This window comes from Coloeus monedula, assembly GCF_965178545.1.
Source record: "Coloeus monedula genome assembly, chromosome: 3".
NCBI classification, from domain to species: Eukaryota; Metazoa; Chordata; class Aves; order Passeriformes; family Corvidae; genus Coloeus; species Coloeus monedula.
Window position 1 is genome coordinate 49,684,611 of NC_138783.1, and position 18,764 is coordinate 49,703,374.

At 38.1% G+C, this 18,764-nt stretch overlaps 1 protein-coding gene across 12 annotated transcripts in view; it reads left to right on the top strand.

The window, feature by feature from the left end:
• The window catches only part of FRY (FRY microtubule binding protein), a gene marked incomplete at its 5' end in the record, with an annotated part of 227,301 nt that overhangs the window by 172,094 nt on the left and 36,443 nt on the right, over window positions 1-18,764 (top strand). For 7 of the 12 annotated variants that reach the window (XM_082279085.1, XM_082279078.1, XM_082279077.1 and 4 more), the window contains 10 exons: window positions 2,180-2,330; window positions 2,889-2,992; window positions 5,237-5,422; window positions 7,305-7,503; window positions 8,096-8,220; window positions 9,056-9,243; window positions 10,191-10,285; window positions 11,988-12,589; window positions 14,231-14,328; window positions 14,421-14,591. In XM_082279085.1, the coding sequence (XP_082135211.1) occupies window positions 2,180-2,330; window positions 2,889-2,992; window positions 5,237-5,422; window positions 7,305-7,503; window positions 8,096-8,220; window positions 9,056-9,243; window positions 10,191-10,285; window positions 11,988-12,589; window positions 14,231-14,328; window positions 14,421-14,591 (1,919 nt within the window). The remainder of the gene's footprint in view (window positions 1-2,179; window positions 2,331-2,888; window positions 2,993-5,236; window positions 5,423-7,304; window positions 7,504-8,095; window positions 8,221-9,055; window positions 9,244-10,190; window positions 10,286-11,987; window positions 12,590-14,230; window positions 14,329-14,420; window positions 14,592-18,764) is intronic. The other 5 variants (XM_082279076.1, XM_082279080.1, XM_082279079.1 and 2 more) reach the window with 1 other exon arrangement.

Here is an 18,764-nt window from a genome sequence, read left to right on the forward strand (position 1 = left end):
GAAATACATTAAAAAGTGTGCAACATCTTAAACTCAGTGGGGTTCAGTACATTTGTCTCAGATTTTTTTTGGCTTTCTAGTGCTGCATCTACTTCAAATGCTTCACCAGAAGTTAATTGAAGCACTGGTGCTAATCTGATCTGCATGAACAATCTTTCAAGACAGAAAAATGTTTATATTATCAGAACAGCCTTCACAAATATCTGGTTTTGACAAGATCTTAGAGTGATAAAAGGTTAAAAAATACTGAAATTTTCTTTGCTCTTTTGGAATGTCTCCTCCAGCCAGTGCCCAAATGTTTTTTCCTGCCTGTACCTGCAAGCTTTGTAGTACTGTGAATATTTATGTGCTGCTCACAGGGGTTCCTTTAGCAAGTATGTGAATACCTAGAAGGAAAATAAAATGTATTTTACTTAGCTACTGACATTTATGTAGAATTCTAATAAGAAAAAGTAATTCTTCTACCTCTTGTCATTCTACAAGAAACACAATGCAACTTCCATTAAGAAAGAGCAACTTTGTCCCTCAGCCAGCCAGCCCAGGCTGTGAAGGATTTGGGGGTATGGCTTCTCCTCTCTCTCCAGTCTACTTGAACATTCATGTATTGCTGAGGATATAGATAGGGAATACAGCTCTGCAGCACAGAAACTCTTTTGTTCAGGCAAGGATTGTATGCATCTTCAAGGTGCTTCTTTTCTTTTTTTTTCTCAGTCTGCACATAAACCTGTGAAAACAGAAGTGAGGATTTAGGTCTTGGTGTTAACTTCATGAAGCACTTTTCTGTGAAACACTTAAACTGGTAGAAATAAGTAGTTCCTGTGCAGTGTTTTGTCTGTGAAAAGCATCTGGCAAACATTATCTGGTTAATTCTTAGAAGAAGAATATGTGAAAATGCCATACTTTGCTACATTATTAAGTCAGTTTATTCTTCTTTATCTGTAACTAATTAACCATCCTCCAGAGAATCTAAGTAGAGGTCTAAATCATAAAGATATAAAGTGTTCCTCAAAAGACCAGCACTTAAGAATGGAAGTTATAAAGTTGGCAATCTAGAAATAATTGGAGGAACAGCTACTGCATTGCAGGTCTCCTGAAGATCTGGAAATCTGAACAAAGTGGTGATGTTCATTAGAAAATCCAGCTCTGATACTTTTGTAGGCATCAAAACAGTTTTGATAAAGCATCAGATATATGCTGTTAAAAAAAAAAAAGGAAAGTGCTGAGAGTTTCAAGCTTACCTAAAATACAAAAGCATAACAAAACAAACAAACAAACAAACAAAAAGACAAAAAGACAAAAAGAAGGAACAGAACAAAAAATAACACTCATTAAAACTTCATAAAGGGCAACGTTTGAATGTACGTCAAAAACAGACCTGGAAAGGATACTTTCCATGGCAGTGTATCACAGACTGCCAAACCTCAGAAATAAAAACTGACCAGTGGGAAAATCAAGTGGAATGAGAGGGAACAAAATACAGGAGAGATGAATGAAACTGTGCAGCTGAGACAAGACAGAAAGTGGTGGAAATAACTTACTTGACCCACATCACTGCAGATAAACAGGTGGAAGAAAAAAAACCCTAATGCTCATTAACAAACAGCAGCTGTCATACTAAAGCAAAGTTAAATACATCTTTGAGAAATTCAAGATATAATTCATCCCTGTTGAAAGAAAATTACCCTGAAGATGTTTTTTGCATTCCTTATGCCTCCTTGCTAATTCAGGACATTTAACTTCTGCCTTTGTAGCATGGCTCAGCAGGGCACTGGTGAGGAGTTGCAAGAATGTGTCACTGGTACTCGGCTCCTTGCAGCAGATGGCTTCTGACAGCAGCTTTGTTGGCTGAACTTTTCCCTCATTTTTGAAGAGAAAGTCTGTTGCTTGGTGCTTTGTGATCTGGATCCAAAGCTACTAAGTGACAGCAGGGATTCAGCTGCTGCTCCTACCATTCAGTGCTGTCTGCCTGGAATCTCTTTAATTTCCAGCAGCATGAAAGAGGGATTAAAAATGCATCACTTGTTATTGAATGCAGGAATTTGCAAACCTCATGGCATCTTATCACATTATTCCAAACAGCTGAACTCACACGTTAGCATAAAATCTATTTTAGTATTTCTCAAAAATAGGTAACCAGACTTGAGTTTTATGCAGTTTTTTTGAATGCTTTTCAATGCAGATGATCCTGTTTCTCCATATACAAGCTGGTTATTGAATATTGTTGAAACCAAACAGCCACATCCCCTGCCCATGCCTTACAATGGAGGATGCTGGGCACCACTTGTGGACTATCTCCCAGAAACCATCACACCTCGGGGACCCCTTCATAGGTGAGCAGTTTCTCATTCTGACATTTCAGACAGTGAGATGTTTCCTCTTAGTCGTTGACCAACACCAACCCAACTGTCCCACCACTCAGAACATCTGAAAATCATACATTCAATTTCTGCTGATTTCCAGTGCAAAAATCAACATGCAATTAAAACTCACAATTCTACCAGATTTCTACCAGAAAGCCTATTTACAATGTAGGACATCAGTGATAAAAATAAGAATGTTGAAACAACTGAAACAGAAGAGGGAAATTTCTTTTTCCCAGGCCTTCGTGCCTGTTATTCCTAGCACTTTGTTCTTTTATTCTAACTAGGCTGTGAATATTCTGAAATTCCTCTTTTACATAATTTGTATTGACAATAATAGGCTTTTTCCTGTAATGGGTGCTTATTTACTTGATACTATAACTAAAGTGCTTCATCATTAATCATATTGAGAAGAAATGCTACAGATATGTAAATTTATAGGTTGTGTATTTCTTCAGAAATAGGCATCCTGTTTCTGCTTTCCCATTTCCAAGAGGTTTGAAACTGATGCTGTGGTTTAACTTCCAGGTGCAATATTGCTGTTATCTTCATGACCGAGATGGTAGTGGATCACAGTGTGAGAGAAGATTGGGCTCTTCACCTCCCTTTATTGCTACATGCTCTCTTTTTAGGTAAGACCAACAGAACAAGAAACAAAGTATAAAGGTACTGTTGTCCTTCTACTTTAGTTTTGCTGAAGCTGTAGAACTGTGTTTCTCACATGTTTTATGATTTCCTCCCCCCACCCTAAAAGAAACAGCCCAAGGCAGTTACAGTCTGTAAATTAGTCTCAAAACTTTGAAGCTTTTTAATATTTTGGCCAATTTCACCCAAATCTGAGAGGTATGTAGAAAGCCATGCAAATAAACATACGCAGAAACAGAGTTATGATACTAGTAATCCATTAGAAAAATGTCTTTAGTTATTTGTGTGTGCAATAAGGTTTCAAAATCACAGATTTTTTATAAGGAATAAATATTTATTTATTAATACCCTTTGAGACAATCCCTCGGTTATGTGAATTAAAACTAAATGTAACTGGTAGCAAAATGTAACTGGTTTGGTGGTAACTAAAGTGAGATCACAGCTTTCAGGCTTCAAGTTCAGTTTCTCTAGAGTTATATACCTCCTGTGGAAAATTTTTCTGTTCTGCAGTAGAGCTCTTGTGAGGTTGTAAGGAAGTTATGCTACACATTAGCCAAGGGTGTGAATGTAGTTAAAAATAAAGTATTGCTGTCCTGTTGCAATGTAAGCAGGCAGATGCATCTGACTGAAAGGCAAACTAGAAACTAGTATGGCGGCTAGCTGAAGAGCTGGTATCCTTACATTTATTGGAATGAGTGAGAAAATATTAAAATGAAAGAATTTTGCAATGTATGTGTGTTTAATAGGCTATTGAATGGTTTGTAGTACTGTTGGTGAAGCAGGCAGGCAGACTGCTGGTTTGAACTTCCTAGCTCTAGTGCATGAAAATCACTACTGTTTAAAATCTCTTTTGCAACCATTGTGAAATGAGTTGAGCAGCTAGACTCCTTTCCCATGGAAATGTGTCCATGTCACAGAAGCTTACCCTCCTTGGAACTCTTCCAGGTTCAAGAAGGCACCAGCACTGGACAAGCACAAAGACTGAACTGTCCTTCTCACTTCCTAGTTAGCAGAGCTGTGCCAATACTTTCATACAACCTTGGGGTTTAATAGGATTTCAGCTACAAGTGTTGCCAATATAGAATTTATTTTCAACTAAAATAATTTTTTATGTCCTTTCAGATGTGTGTTAAAACAAGGTAGGATGTGTTCGTTATCTCCTGGTAGGTGGAAGTAAATGGAGAAAGGGGAATAGGAACAGAAACCTTAAGAAGCTGAAAAAGAGGTGGACAGGATGGCCGCAGCTCTTTGGAGGAGGCTACTGGGAGATGAGTGAGACCAAGGGTCACAGGGCCTCCAAAGAATTGCCCTTAGGAGCCAAAGGCACAGTGTTCAGACTATGACAGTATGAGCAGCTTTATTATTGCAGGCCAAACAAGAACCAGCATGAACAGAGTATATTAGAAAATACCTGACTTGAAAGATCTGCTCGCTGCTGCCACACAGAGTAATGAAGTAGCTGCTTTTTTAAAGAGGAATATATCCTAAGAAGAGAGGAGTTGAAGAAGAAAAAAATTAATTTTTTCAGCACTGAAACTACTCCTAAACAGAAGAAAGTATGTTTAAATATACTGCAAGGTACTGAAAGAGAATCAAAAAGAGATTACTAAAACAGAGTGCAGAAATATCTGTTTCCTTCATATTTGTGATTGGTGAACTATTCAGGCTGTTTTAAAATCTTACAGATAGCAGCAGTGTAAACCAAATCAGAGTCTTTCAGTGCTATATCTTCAGTTTGAGTTCTGCATCCTGATTTAGGGGCTAATTTCTTATGCTACTCACTGGTAGTTGAAGTTCTTTTTCAAGTTATTTGTCTCTAAGGTCCTTTTTTAATAAATCAGTATCTGCCTCTTACAGTTTGTACTCACTCTAAAGCTGATGTCTGTCCCAGAAAGCCAGATACTGTGGTAAGCAATATAATTACAACCACCATCAAGAACACCTCATCTTTAAAGGTTTTACAGACCTGTCAAATTAACACTGCAGTGAGACAGAATGCAGAAAGCTGTACTGCCACTCAGTCTTTGTACCTCCTGTGTGAGACCCCAGACTGGAAACTAAGCATACACATACATTTTAGTAACAGAACTGGTGACTGTGTCTGGAAATACTCCATCTTTTGTTTATTTGCTCTGTTGTCATGAACTGGCTTGGAATTTTTGCTATTTCTGGAATGTGACCTTGTTTATTATTACTTCATATTCAGAGATTGCTGTAACCTTTTCTTTTAGGTCTTGACCATTACCGCCCAGAGGTCTTTGAACACAGTAAAAAGTTACTGCTTCACCTTTTGATTGCATTATCTTGCAATAACAACTATCAAGCCATTGCATCTGTGCTTCTTCAGACCAGAGAGATGAATGAGACCAAGACTCTGACAGTACAACCAGCATACTTACCTGAATATCTTTACACAGGTAATGAAGCAAAAGAAGAACACTGTATCATACTGTCAGGTTTTGATAAATCAAAGTAATAAAGTGGCAAATATGAACAGTTTCCATTAATATTAATTCCATGTGAACTACCCTAGAGGTGCATGCAATTTATGATTAGATAACTTTTCATAATAGTGAGAAAGTTATCTAATGTAAGGCAAAATATGTAATGTAGTATTTTAAAATTAATAGGGCTAAAACTTCTTGACTCCCCCCTCAGGGAGCCAGGGCTACTTGAAATGAGAACAGTCATTCCTCAACCTTAAAAGAAATGAGTATAATAATTCTAACACAGAAAGAGCAGCAAGAATGTGCCACTCAGATTTTCCATTATTAAGTTAAATTTCACATGATACACACCCTCCTTTATATCACTGAGACATTTCATTTCTGTCCTGAAATCTGTTTCTACATTAGGAGGCTTACTTCAGACCTCTGCTGAGGTCAGTGTTCTATTACTTTTAGCAGTCTACCTGTTTTTAAGGAGCTGGTTGGGAACAGTTTGCAGAAAGCTGCTAGTTAGATTTTCTGTTGTCATATAATATTGCTGAAAGCAAGTGTACCGTTGAGTTTTGAAGGAATCAGAGAATCAATATAAAGTTATGGATGTAGGATTATTTGTTGCAAGAGAGTGAAGAACTTTACCATACAGTGAAAAACGAAAAGTAAAGATTCTCAAATTAGTGGTGTTTCCATGGTTCCTTAGGAAGTAATAAGTAATTTGGCTTTATAAAGAATATTACTTGATAACTTATTATTTTTTCTGAGACACAACAAAATTATTTTAAAGTAATGAGCAGACGGGATAGGTATTTTAGGTTGATTAATTATTTTGGCCAAAGATTTCTTTTCCAGGGCATACCTATGAATTATTAAATGCAGAATAAAATTCTTACATTAAAATTATATTACTGCTTTTCTACCAAAATGAAAAAGTGTTTTCATTATTGCATCTGAAAAATGTAATTGGTACCCTGAGTCTGACCCTCTGAAGTTCAAGAAGTTATCAAGACTTGGTATTTTGGACTGGTTTTTGAGAAGCTAATATAAAGAGTGAGAGTGTGGGTGAGTAGCTATAGCAAAGAATTCTAACTGAAAACACTTGAGCTCAGGTTTGTTTCACATAATGTCAGGCAACTAAATTAAGAGTCTTCTGATTTGCAATGGATTTTGTCCTGCTCCCATTTTTCCCACAAGGCCATTTTTTTCTGTTGTAGATACAGCCTAACATGATTAAAAGTCTAACCTTAAGAAAACAGGTCTTAGTTTCTAATTTTAGCTCTGAAACTGTGGCAAGCTTTTAATGTAGCAGAGCTCTTACTCAGGTATTTCATCCTAATGCTGAAAATATTTTGCATGACTAGTCCAGTGGTTACAGTTACTAAAGGTGTTGAACAGAAGTCTTAAATATTTGTGTCTTGATTTCCATGACATTTGTAAAATTAGACAGCGTAATTGTCCTAAAAATTCCACCCTGCAGTTTTTTTCCACATCAGACTAGTCTAGAGAAGTGAACTTCGCATGCACTTTGCCAACTTCTAAATTCACTTTACGAAAAGTCCTACTTCTGAATGTAAAACGCCCTAGAATATTTGTTTTCCAAGTACTGTTGTCCTTGTGCAGTAAAAAATCTTGCCTTGATATTTTTCATTTTAGACTGGATTCTACCCATTTAGAAACAAAGTACCATCTTCACTCCCATCAGCATTTGAGGGTTGTTGTGTTCTGCAGGTTTTCCCCGCATTTCCCAGTGGAAGGTTTTTGCTGCTGACTCTGAAAAGAGCTGCTTGGCAGACACTTCCATCTGCAAAGCTGGCCCAACAGTGCATTCCGTCTTTATCTCCTCCCTTTTGGCTGGCAGGTGGCTTTGACTTTCTGCGGGAATACCAGTCCTCTCCAGTGCCAGACTCTGGCTTGAGCTCCAGCTCCACCTCCTCCAGTATCAGTCTGGGAGGCAGCAGTGGAAATCTCCCACAGATTACACAAGAAGTTGAGGACATGGACACTGCAGCTGAATCAGATGAGAAAGCAAACAAATTAATTGAGTTCCTGACAACCAGGTAATGCAGATAAGCAGAAGATATGTTTGTGTTCGAAATGCATACTTTCATGAAGCAACTTAAAGGAAAATGACTGAGCTTTAATAGTAATTGCAGACTCCCATTCCTCTTTTATTGATATGTACAGTAGTAGGTAGGTACTTAAAAGCACTACAGTGTCAGAAAAAAACAGAAAAAAATCTTGTCTGACAGAAACAAAATGTTTAATTGACTTACAGTTTTATGTTCAGCAATGAACTAATGGAAGAAGACAGTTTTATTATTATAAAATAAGACATAAATTGTACAGGGCATAGTGAAAGGCCATAGTGAAACTAATATTAACTACCAACCACAGCCAGCAGATTGTAGGCACAATATTAAATTGAAAAACAGGGATTTGTTTATGCTGCTCTTTACACAGCATAGCTTATATTTTAAAATTTACAGCATGGGAATATTTCTTTATTTGTATTTAAAATTCTGTTCAGTTGCATGTTTTCCAGGTCATCACCCTGTAAATATCTAAGTGGCTGTACAGATTATATATTTTAACTGATTACATTTATTTCAGATAACTCAATTTTTGCACTTTGTTATGTATCTCTTTAAGGGCATTTGGTCCACTTTGGTGCCATGAAGATATCACTCCCAAAAATCAGAACACCAAGAGTGCTGAACAGCTCACTAATTTTCTCCGCCATGTTGTATCTGTATTTAAAGATTCCAAGTCAGGTGGTAAATATTTCCTTTCATAACTAAAAAAATATTCCCTTGTGGTCACACTTAATGTTTATCCCATGACTTGGTAGATCTGCTTATGTAGAAGCACAATAAATATGTCTTAACAAGGATGTATGACATATGAAAGAATTGCTTTAGAACAGTCATGCTAGATTAAATGGTGGCTAAATGTTGAACTGAATATTTCTTCAAAGCTGTTGGTAGAAAGCCTTTTGATTGGTTCTGCCAGATAAAATCTCTTCTGTGTCCTGTTGGTAAAATACATCACAACTACTAAGTAAATGTACTTTGTTAAATTTCTTCTGGCAATAAAAATTTAATTTTCATTTATTATGTTTTTAGAACTTAGGAAATGTGCTGATTGTATTTTGAAAACCAACACAGTCACTAATTAAATATCTTCCAAGATCAAAGCAGAATGCAGCATCAGTATTTATATTAAAGATCTTATCCAAAGCCTTCTGAAGCTAATAGAAAGACTCCTAATTCAACTTGGCTTTAGGTTTGGGAATTTTCAGAAGTTACTATTGCTGCCAGCAAGAACAGTGGATGGCTTGAAAGTTTGTCCAGGAATTGTAAAAAAATAAATCAGGTTATTAATTTCAGACTCAGAAGTTTGTTTTGGAGTTAATTTTCTTGCATTCTGTGCAAAATAAATGTAAGATTCTCCAAAGCACAAACATTTCTGCATCTCCATTTCTCACAGTGATTGCAGCATACGCTAACAAGCATATCCTCCTCACAGAGTAGGTTCAGCCTATTTATGACCCACAGTAAAGTCTGTAGTAAAAATGGGAAAAAAAAATTGACATCCTTTTCTTTTGCTTAGGTTTTCATTTGGAGCAGCATCTGAGTGAAGTTGCTTTACAAACAGCTCTTTCAAGCTCTTCCAGACATTACGCTGGTCGCTCTTTCCAGATATTCAGGGCCCTAAAGCAGCCGCTTTCTGCACACGCGTTGTCTGACCTCCTGTCAAGATTGGTGGAAGTTATTGGAGAGCATGGAGATGAGATTCAGGTATGCATGTGTAAATAATGCTTCTTAGAACTGTTGATTCAATGCATATTTAATTTAAAATTACCATTTTAACAAGGTGTTGTGGAGTCATGCGATGAGGAGTAGAATGTGGCCTTAGGAAATGTTACTTCTGAGTTTGCTGAGTTCATATGTACCTTATCTAAGCTTTCTTCAGGCTGTTACAATCTTATATAGCCCTAAAGAGAAAAACTAGAAAATATTAGTTGAAAATAGAAAAATTGTCACTCAAAATGAAATCTTTGTGATGACTATTTTTTCCTTTTCAGCTTCATTAATTTGTGCTTAAGGAATCCATCATCTATCTGGTGATGTAATCTTACAACATGAAGTAGACACCATCTCATTCCTCAAATGCTAACACGTTTAGGAATAAGGAAATCCGCACCATCCAAAATAGTACAAAGCTTACACTGGCTTAACTCAGTACAGACCTTTCACTGCACTATGATGTTCACTCTGTTTAGCTAAACAGTCTGAAATTTTACAATCAGAGACTATTTATTGCAAGATTCAAGACTTAATAAAGGGAAATACTGGCTCTCAGTAAGGAATAGACTGACATCACATCCATATTTTACTTAGGTAATGAAACTGCCACAAGATGACAGTAATACTCTGTCACAACTGCTTGTGTAGAACTTAAATCAGTGACCTGCAAGTCAGAGGTTCACTGTGCCATTACCAATCCCTTGATGAGATATGTGCCCTTCTTGCATAGCTTCATAGATCATTCAGAGGCAGAAAATAAAACACCCTTGTAGTGACATTTTAATGTTCAGGGCAGTGGCTTTGATGTGAATGTTGGGGTTTTTTCAGGAGAAATTATAGGTTTTCAGTAGGTGCCTGTTCCTTTTATTAACTGAAGATTTTTAAATGTTACTTTTTTTAATGTCTTTGTTAAAATGCTTAACCTCCTGCATTGATAGGGGTATGTAATGGAGGCACTACTTACTTTGGAAGCTGCAGTGGACAACCTGTCTGACTGTTTGAAGAACAGTGATCTTTTGACGGTGTTATCACGGTAAGAATCTGTTCTCCTAACTGAATTTTTTTAATGTTTCATGACATTAAGTGTGCAGTTCTGCATTGAAAAAACAATTTTCATAAGACTGAGCTCATTTGTAACTTTCAAAGAACCAGACTATGAGCATATTTCAGCCAAATTTTGCCATAGCTGAAATAATGTTGATGGAACTAATAAAACTTCACAACGTGTTGTAAATTCTACCTTGCTGCCACTTGGATATAACCTACTTTAACATCCTTTAAAAATATTGTATTTTTGCACCTTTGTATCATATACCTGAAAACATATCTGGGAAGGAACACAGGTTTTGTAATACTGGTTTCATACAACGTGTCATTCTCAGGTGAAGTATTCCCCAAGAAGTAAACGATCATGGTTTGTTCTCCTCAATAAAACTAGGGGGAATTTTGTCCCATGTAGACATGGATTTTGCTTGATGTATCAGCCATCTTTATGAAACCTTGGCCTGAAAGTAGACCTTTGTACACGGAGGGAAGTTGCAGGCTCCTTCTGTAACATGGCTGTTGATAGTACGGAGGGAGATGGATGTGTATCTGACTCCTAATAGTAACAACAGAATAGGTAATAGATTTTTTAAAACATCCATAAGTTACCATGCTTTACATGCAGCACAAAAATACCAGGGCAGTTATTTCTGAAGCTAGCAGGCACAGTGCTGTGCCATGGCAGAACCCAAGGAGTGCTTTGGGACAGAGTAGAGCAGGGTAAATACACTTCTACTTTCTAAACTAAGAGCTGTGTATCTTTCTTTAGTGCACATTTCAGCAAAGACCAAGATGGAACAAAGAACAAGAAACATTCCAGAAAGCAGTGGGATGCAATATATTTTACCCTGACACTTGATTCTAGGATAAGATTCTCTTCAAGTACTATAGACAGTAGAGACTCCTAGTATATGAGGTAGGAATGGGATCAGAGAGTCAGGAATTAGCTGTTCTCCAGAACAAGCTTCACTTTTCAGTATCAACACAGCATGTTCATCTGTACAGATAATTGATAGGTATTGTTAATATCGTCATGTGGTAGTCCATGAGGAGGCATTAGTCACTGAAATTGAAATACCTACACTTTCCCTAAACCGTCTTGAAGAGATCTTAGGATACAGGCAGGGGACGATGCAATGACAAAAAATTTTCTGAAGGACTTGTACTGGCCAGAGCCTGGGCAACCACATGACAGATTTCTTGAGGAGAATGTGTTATATTTGTGGTTCTGCTTAAGATACGCTGTTTTTTCTGTCCAAGGTTCTCACATTACCCAGTGAGCAATTGTGCATTTGCCTGCAGCTGTGCCAAGTTCAGGGCTTGCTCCATTGATGAGGGCATTTTAAAGACCAGAGCTGTTTTCAGTTCTGCCGCTGTCCCATTGGGAATTGCCATAAGTCACTTCACAGCTCTGTATTTCTTATCCCCTTGTTGTTCTTGCCTGTCTAGACTGTAGGCTATCCTGCTCTGGTTTGGTGCAGTGCCATGTGAATCTCATTTCTGTCATGTCTGTGGGCCTGGGTCTGTCTTCTAGAAAAAAAAAGGCAGGCTGCAATAGATGGTTCGGTGTTCTACTTTTCCCATTTAAATATTTATTTACAGTTTGATAAATACTCAGCTTGCATCCAGTGTGTACCCTTTCAAGCTGTGTATTCACACAATGTGATGGATGTTATATATCTTGGTTTCAGTTCATCTTCACCAGATTTAACATCAAACACCAAACTGACTGCAAACCGGAAGAGCACAGGGCAGCTGAATGTGAATCCTGCAAGTGGCAACACAGCCACTGCTGAGCGAAGTAGGCACCAGAGGAGCTTCTCTGTACCCAAAAAGTTTGGAGATGTGGACAAGTGCTCGGACCCACCACGCAGTGCCACACTAGACAGAATTCAAGCATGCACGCAGCAAGGCCTGTCCTCTAAAACAAGAAGTTCATCCTCTCTAAAGGACAGTCTCACTGATCCATCCCATATTAACAATCCAACCAACCTACTGGCCACCATCTTCTGGGTTGCGGTGGCTTTGATGGAATCAGATTTTGAGTTTGAGTACCTCATGGCACTGCGGTTGCTGAATAAACTTCTGGCTCATTTGCCACTAGATAAAGCTGAAAACAGGGAGAAGTTAGAGAAGCTGCAAGGGCAGCTGAAATGGGCAGATTTCTCAGGACTTCAGCAGCTACTCCTGAAAGGATTCACCTCCCTTACTACCACTGATCTCACACTCCAGCTCTTTAGTTTGCTGACACCAGTGTCTCGAATATCCATGGTGGATTCCTCTCAAGCTATAGGTAAAACCGTTTTGCTTTCCTCTCTTTCAGTTTCTGTTGCATTGACATTTGGTGACAGACCTCATTCAGCTATCTGAACAAAGCCGAAAATAGCAATTTTTCTTTCTCTTTGAATAGAACATAATGTACTTTTGCTTGAGCTGAGTGAGCTTTTTTTGAAACTTCATAGAAATAATGACCTGTTTCTAGAAAGTGAATCTATTGCACAATAATGTTTTGGAGGAGAGAAATCATGTATTATTTAGCATTTCAATTCTAGGGTTTAGCAGCATATGAAGTTTCTAAGTGCTGACAAAGTAATGTAAGGAGATGCTGTCAAAACTTCTATTACCTACTTTGGTCAGTTTTTCTGTTCAGTTGTTTTCAGACTATGTCAAACTGCTTGATTTTAAATTAGTGTTTCATGGAATTTTCTCTAAAAATATAAATATCAAAAACTCTCGAACACTCTAGATAAACTACAGTAGCACAATAGTGAGTGAGGAGAGAGGCCTGGGTTATAAGGAAATAAGATAACATTTTGAAATTCCCCATTATTTAGCTGAGGTTGTGACCACTTCCTAATTACATGTCTTGAAGAGAGTTTCTGCATTGTTCCAGATTTTTACTCCTCTTTTTGGTCAGAAGCACAGATACTAAGACAGCTGTCCAGGCTTCGCAACTAAGTCATAACAAGCCTAGACACAGAGTAAAGGGCTGAATGCCATGAACAGTCTGCCCATATCTAAGCACTTGTGTGGTGCCTGTGCTCCAGACTTTGGCTGGATAATTTACACATTGAATAGCTGTGACAGTACCATCTGGAGGCATCTTTCTTTTTCCCTGAATACAGAGGAGGAGTAGGGAAACCATGATCCTAATTTCAGCAACTTGTTTAATTGTATAGAATAAGAGGGAATGAACAGTTAGAAAATTGTTTTCATAGAACAAATTCTTTCTTTTCAAAAAACAGATCGTGTCCAGATACAGTTTGTTGACTTCTGAGCTCCCACCTGAACTAGAGCAGCTTTTGTTACAGTTCTCTGTTACACCTGCTGCAGGTAGTTCATCAACTACCTTGAGCTGTGAGTTGGTGCAGAAGAGCTGAATCCCAGTTTCAGGCATCACTTAATTAATTACAGCACCTGGAACTTGGTGCAGGAGCTCTGTCCTAGCTTCAAAAGTACCCATTGACCTGTTGTATCAGAATTGTGATTCATTGTTATTACCTTGAACAGTATAAAACAATGGAAGCGGTGCCTGGCAGCTGACCAGAATAATTGTTTATTAATCAATACTCACTGAATTTCCTTTTGTGTTTTAGCAGCTGTAGTGAAAATGCCACTAGTGAAGACTGTCAATAAGCCAGTTAAGTGGAAAAGATAAATATGATCTGTAACAGGAATGTGCAGTAGTGTTTGCAGAAATAGGCTCAAGCTTTACAAGAGTATTGTTGCCTAAGTGACATATTGGATTTTCAAATTAAGGCCCCTTTAAGACAAATGTGGTGTGGCCAGGGGTGTGAACAACTTGATAGGGTCTGTGTGAGTTTATGGCTAATGTAATATTGAAACTGTGACCTCCCATGAAACACCAACTTAAAGATGACTGTGGCTCTTGCTGGCCAAAATATCCATTTTGTTCTATATTTTCCTGTTCTAGGATTTCCATTGAATGTTTTGTGTCTCCTGCCCCATTTAATTCAGCATTTTGACAACCCAAACCAGTTTTGTAAAGATATAGCCGAAAGGATTGCTCAGGTATCAAAATCATTTACCATTTTGTACATCCTCAAACCCTGTAAATGCTGTTGCCTTGTTCTTGATATGTTTTGATGTTTATATTTAATTAGGTCTGTTTGGAGGAGAAGAATCCCAAGCTATCTAATCTTGCACATGTCATGACCCTTTATAAAACACACAGCTATACAAGGGACTGTGCTACCTGGGTAAACGTGGTTTGCCGTTACCTTCATGAAGCATTTGCTGATATTACTTTGAGTATGGTTACATATTTGGCTGAGGTAAGCTTTCAAAAACTTTTTACTGTTCTAACTCTTCTGTTACCCTACAGCCCAAAGAGATAAAGTCTGCCAGCAAATTACTGGGAGCTCTGCATCTGTTATTTATAATTAAAAAATAAAAGCAGAAACTGGCAGAAAAAAACACAGAATTACTTTAAAAAATCAATATTGAACGCTAAAACAAAAGCTGATACATCTGAAAGCAGATTCCTTCATCAGCCAGTTGGATTTTCCACTGTGAAAGTGAGAGGAAACTGGACATTTATTTAGATCCCATTGAGGAAAATCAGAAGACTATCTCCACAAGGGTTTAACAACATAATAAGATATCATCTGCTACATAAGGATCTGGTTCTTGTTGCAAATTTGTATGCATTCCTCTAATACTGAATGGTATTATCTTGCTACAAATGTTTTCCTGTGTTCATTGCTTACTCCTAACATTTTTCACGTGTGGAGTACAGTGCTGATGCAGTGCTGTTACTGGGGATCTAAGGTTCAGTTCTGCTCTTTAGCATAACGCTGCTTGATATTCTGACCCCATTGTCAGATCACTTTCAGGACAACATTTTCTTACCGGGTTCTCAGATTTATCCCTTCCCTGCTGAGTTGCCTTCAGTCTCCCCTCTCGTCCAGGGACAAGACAGTTCTGTATTCACAGAATCACAGAATCATTTTTAGGCTGTAAAAGACTTTTAAGATCTTCAAGTCCAACCCCAAATCTAACACTGCCAAGTCCACCACTAAACCATTTCCCTCACTGCCACATCTATACATCTTTTAAATACCTCCAGGGATGGTGAGTCCACCCCTTTCCTGGGCAGCCTGTTCCAATGCTTGGCAAATGTTTGCATGAAGGAATTTTTCCTAACAGTCGATCTAAACCTTCTCTGGCCTAACTTGAGACCATTTCCTCTTATACTATCAATTGGTGCTCTGGAGAAGAGGTTGACACCCACCTCTCTACATAAATTAACTAGCTTCTGCCATATGATCTATAAAAACTCCTCAGGCATCTCTGATACTGGCCACTCACAAATTTTTAAGAGCCTGAAAGGCCAGGTGCTGCTCCCACACTCACTTAAGGCTTCAGAGCAACGAGGCCCTACTGCCTCAAGCTGCAATTCTTCACCTTGTTTGCACATGGAGGCTCTAAGTAAACAATCACATATGATCTTAACTGATGGTGAAAGCCATGACTCCCCTGTAGGAACCAAAAACATGGCCTTGAGGTTTTTCAGTCTCTTCTCAAGTCAAAAGACTCTGGAGAACTATTAGCTCTTCAAATCAAGAGCTCTTTCTGACATTGAACCCTCCAGAGTCAAGTGTCTTCTTCACATCAGAAGCTTGTATTTCTAATAAAAAAATACTATAAGAACTATATTTGTAATAAAGAAATGCTATAAAAATGTTGGTGTTCAAATTTTTTCTCCTTTGCTTTCCCAGCCTTAGGAAAGCATTTGCCCCTTTTTTTTCCCTTCAGTGCACTAGTGCTGCAGCACCTCCACAAAGGCCATTGCTCATGATCTTGCTCCCCTTGAAATGGGTTGAGACATGCAAGTGGAGCCTCTTTTCTGTGCAGTTCCCCCTTGCTGAAGATTGGCACCACTTACTGTGTCAACAGTGAGTCAGGCAGGTTTTCTACTGTAATTAAGACACATTCCTCACATAGCACCATCAGCAGCAGGATGACAGAGTTGTAAGCACTGACTTCCTTTCACTGTATTTACATTGACTGCAGCTCTGTTGAGTCATGTCTGGAGAATATTTATATGGGCATAGAGTAGCTGCCAGTCTGGTGGAGTAGCAAGAGACAAGAAACCATCTTATTCAGCCTGCTGTGGCCTTGAAATATATTTTTTTCCAGCTTTCAGAATGTTTCCTCTTTTCTTCTTAGTTAGTCCCCAGGTCAGGATAAACAATGTGCCCCTGTCTCCTATAAACCAGCTGTGGGATATCCTGTCAATAGGTAAAGCCAAGTAGGCTAACAGCCCCACTGGGCAACCTGCATTTGAATGTTATAGCCATACACGGCCTTGCGTTTTAACAATCCTGGTTCAGTCGCCAACACTTGGGACAGAAGGAAATTGTGAGACAGGCAGTTCTTAAGAACAACAAAGAAAATTGTATTGCAACAGTGACCCTTCCAAACACAGGTGTAGCTTCAGAAGGAGATGTGTACCACAAGTTAACACTATGAAAACAAATGCTCTCAGCAGAAGGTAGAAGTTTCAATTATTGCTGTTCAGACAAAACTTTGTATTTAACCTGTTTGATGGCAGGTCATTGCTTGTCATCAAGGGGTATGAATCTAGCATAAAATCCAGCTCTGTTATTTTCCAGATCTTACAATGACAAGTAGTGCTCCTTACTCAGTTTTACATATGCTCCATTAATGAAAAATTTTAATTTCTTCTAGAAAACTACTGGGAGATCCCAATCTACAGATGAGGGAAAATCACTCTTCAGTAGTGCAGTAGAACTCTCAACCTCCAGAACCAAAATCAGATCAGCATACAAACATACTACTGAACACTTACTTTGGTTTTATGCTAGATTTTTGCAGATTAATTCTTAAAATTTAAACTTTTATCATGACAGCACACTCGTTCTAGGTGTATATCTGAATTGACATGGGTCATGTTAAACTAGTGACCAGGGTCATGCTCAAACTTAAATAGCTAATGCTATTAATAGAGAAGGGACAAGAATCCGTAGTGCATAGTAATAGGCTTATGGTAGATTTTTCCACCTCCTCCTTGTTAGATGGAGGATTGCTTGTGATAAAAACATAAGCATTTATAACCTGCTCAAAACCAAAGAATCACTAGAAACTAAACCATCTGTATTGCAAGGGGAAGCATGCCCTAGATCAGGCATTATCCCAGTAATGGCTCGTCTATCACATGGCTTTTGAAATGCCCTCTTTATTTCCTCAAAACATTTGTTTGACTGCATGGCATTGCCTCAGAGCTGAGTATTTCTTCACACCCCCTGCCACACTGGGAGGGGCAAAAGGAACTGTCTCCAGCAGTAGAAGCCCAGGCAGCCCTTGAAAGAGAAGGCTTTCTTCTCCACTTAGTTCTGGGTTAGTTGCTGCTTCAGGAAGGGGGCGAATGTTGGTAACGCAATGTGGGATCCTGAACCCAGATGAGACCCCAATAGTAGCCGCACATAAGAGAGGAATCCACAATTCTTAAAAAAAGGTCATATGTACAAGAGTCAAAAATATAAATAAATTCTGAGAACAGTTGTATTTCTTCTTACAAATACAGTGGAAACTTCTTGTCCTGGAATCCTCTTATCCAAATGATGTGTTATCACAACTCCATCTTGTTGCTATTTTTGTTACTTCTGGCAGCAACAGAATTCATATTGTACTAAATGCATGTTAAGGTTGGTATTCTTTCTTTAAAGCAAAATATTCTTTCTTATTATGAATTCATTATATATTTAAGTACATACTTGGACTACCAACCGCCACATATATTCAATTCTTTTGACAACAGATTTATACAAACTGTAATGGAAATTAGAAACTTTCAGACATAAGGTTCCTAGAACAGCTTTCTAAACAGCAGTTGAGACAAAATTCCCATTATTTCCCAAGAATTCCTTTTCCGAAAGGTGTTGTCTGATGCAGTAGTGTCTGTCAGAGAACAAAACAATTTCTTTCTGTCATCCAGATAGTTTTTTCTAATCCTACACTGAAATGGTATGCTGGCTGATGTGCTGGATCACATAAACTATTTGCAGACAAGGAATCAAACTTTCCATTGCAAGATCTTAATAGAAGGCAGAAAAAGACTCGGTAACCCTGTTCTGAAGAAGAATTTCTAAGCATATTTTCTCTCTCAGTAAAGGTATCTGAGGGGCTGAAGGTATCTAAGGGCTGAAGCATATTGCTGTGTAGTACCTTTAATTTAAGAGTTCTTCCTGTCTATTTGTAGAGGAATAGATAACTATAATGAGTTCCCTTTATTGTGCTGTTAATGGAATTTGCTCACTTTGTTTTATGAATCACTAACTGCTACTCACTTTTGCTGATGAAAGAAATCGGAAGATATTTAGTGGGATAAGATAGGTTCCATTTTCACTGGCGTGACGCATTCTAATTTAATAAAAGGAGAGGCCTTATCCTTCTATATACTTAGAAGGATATCTAAAAAATTA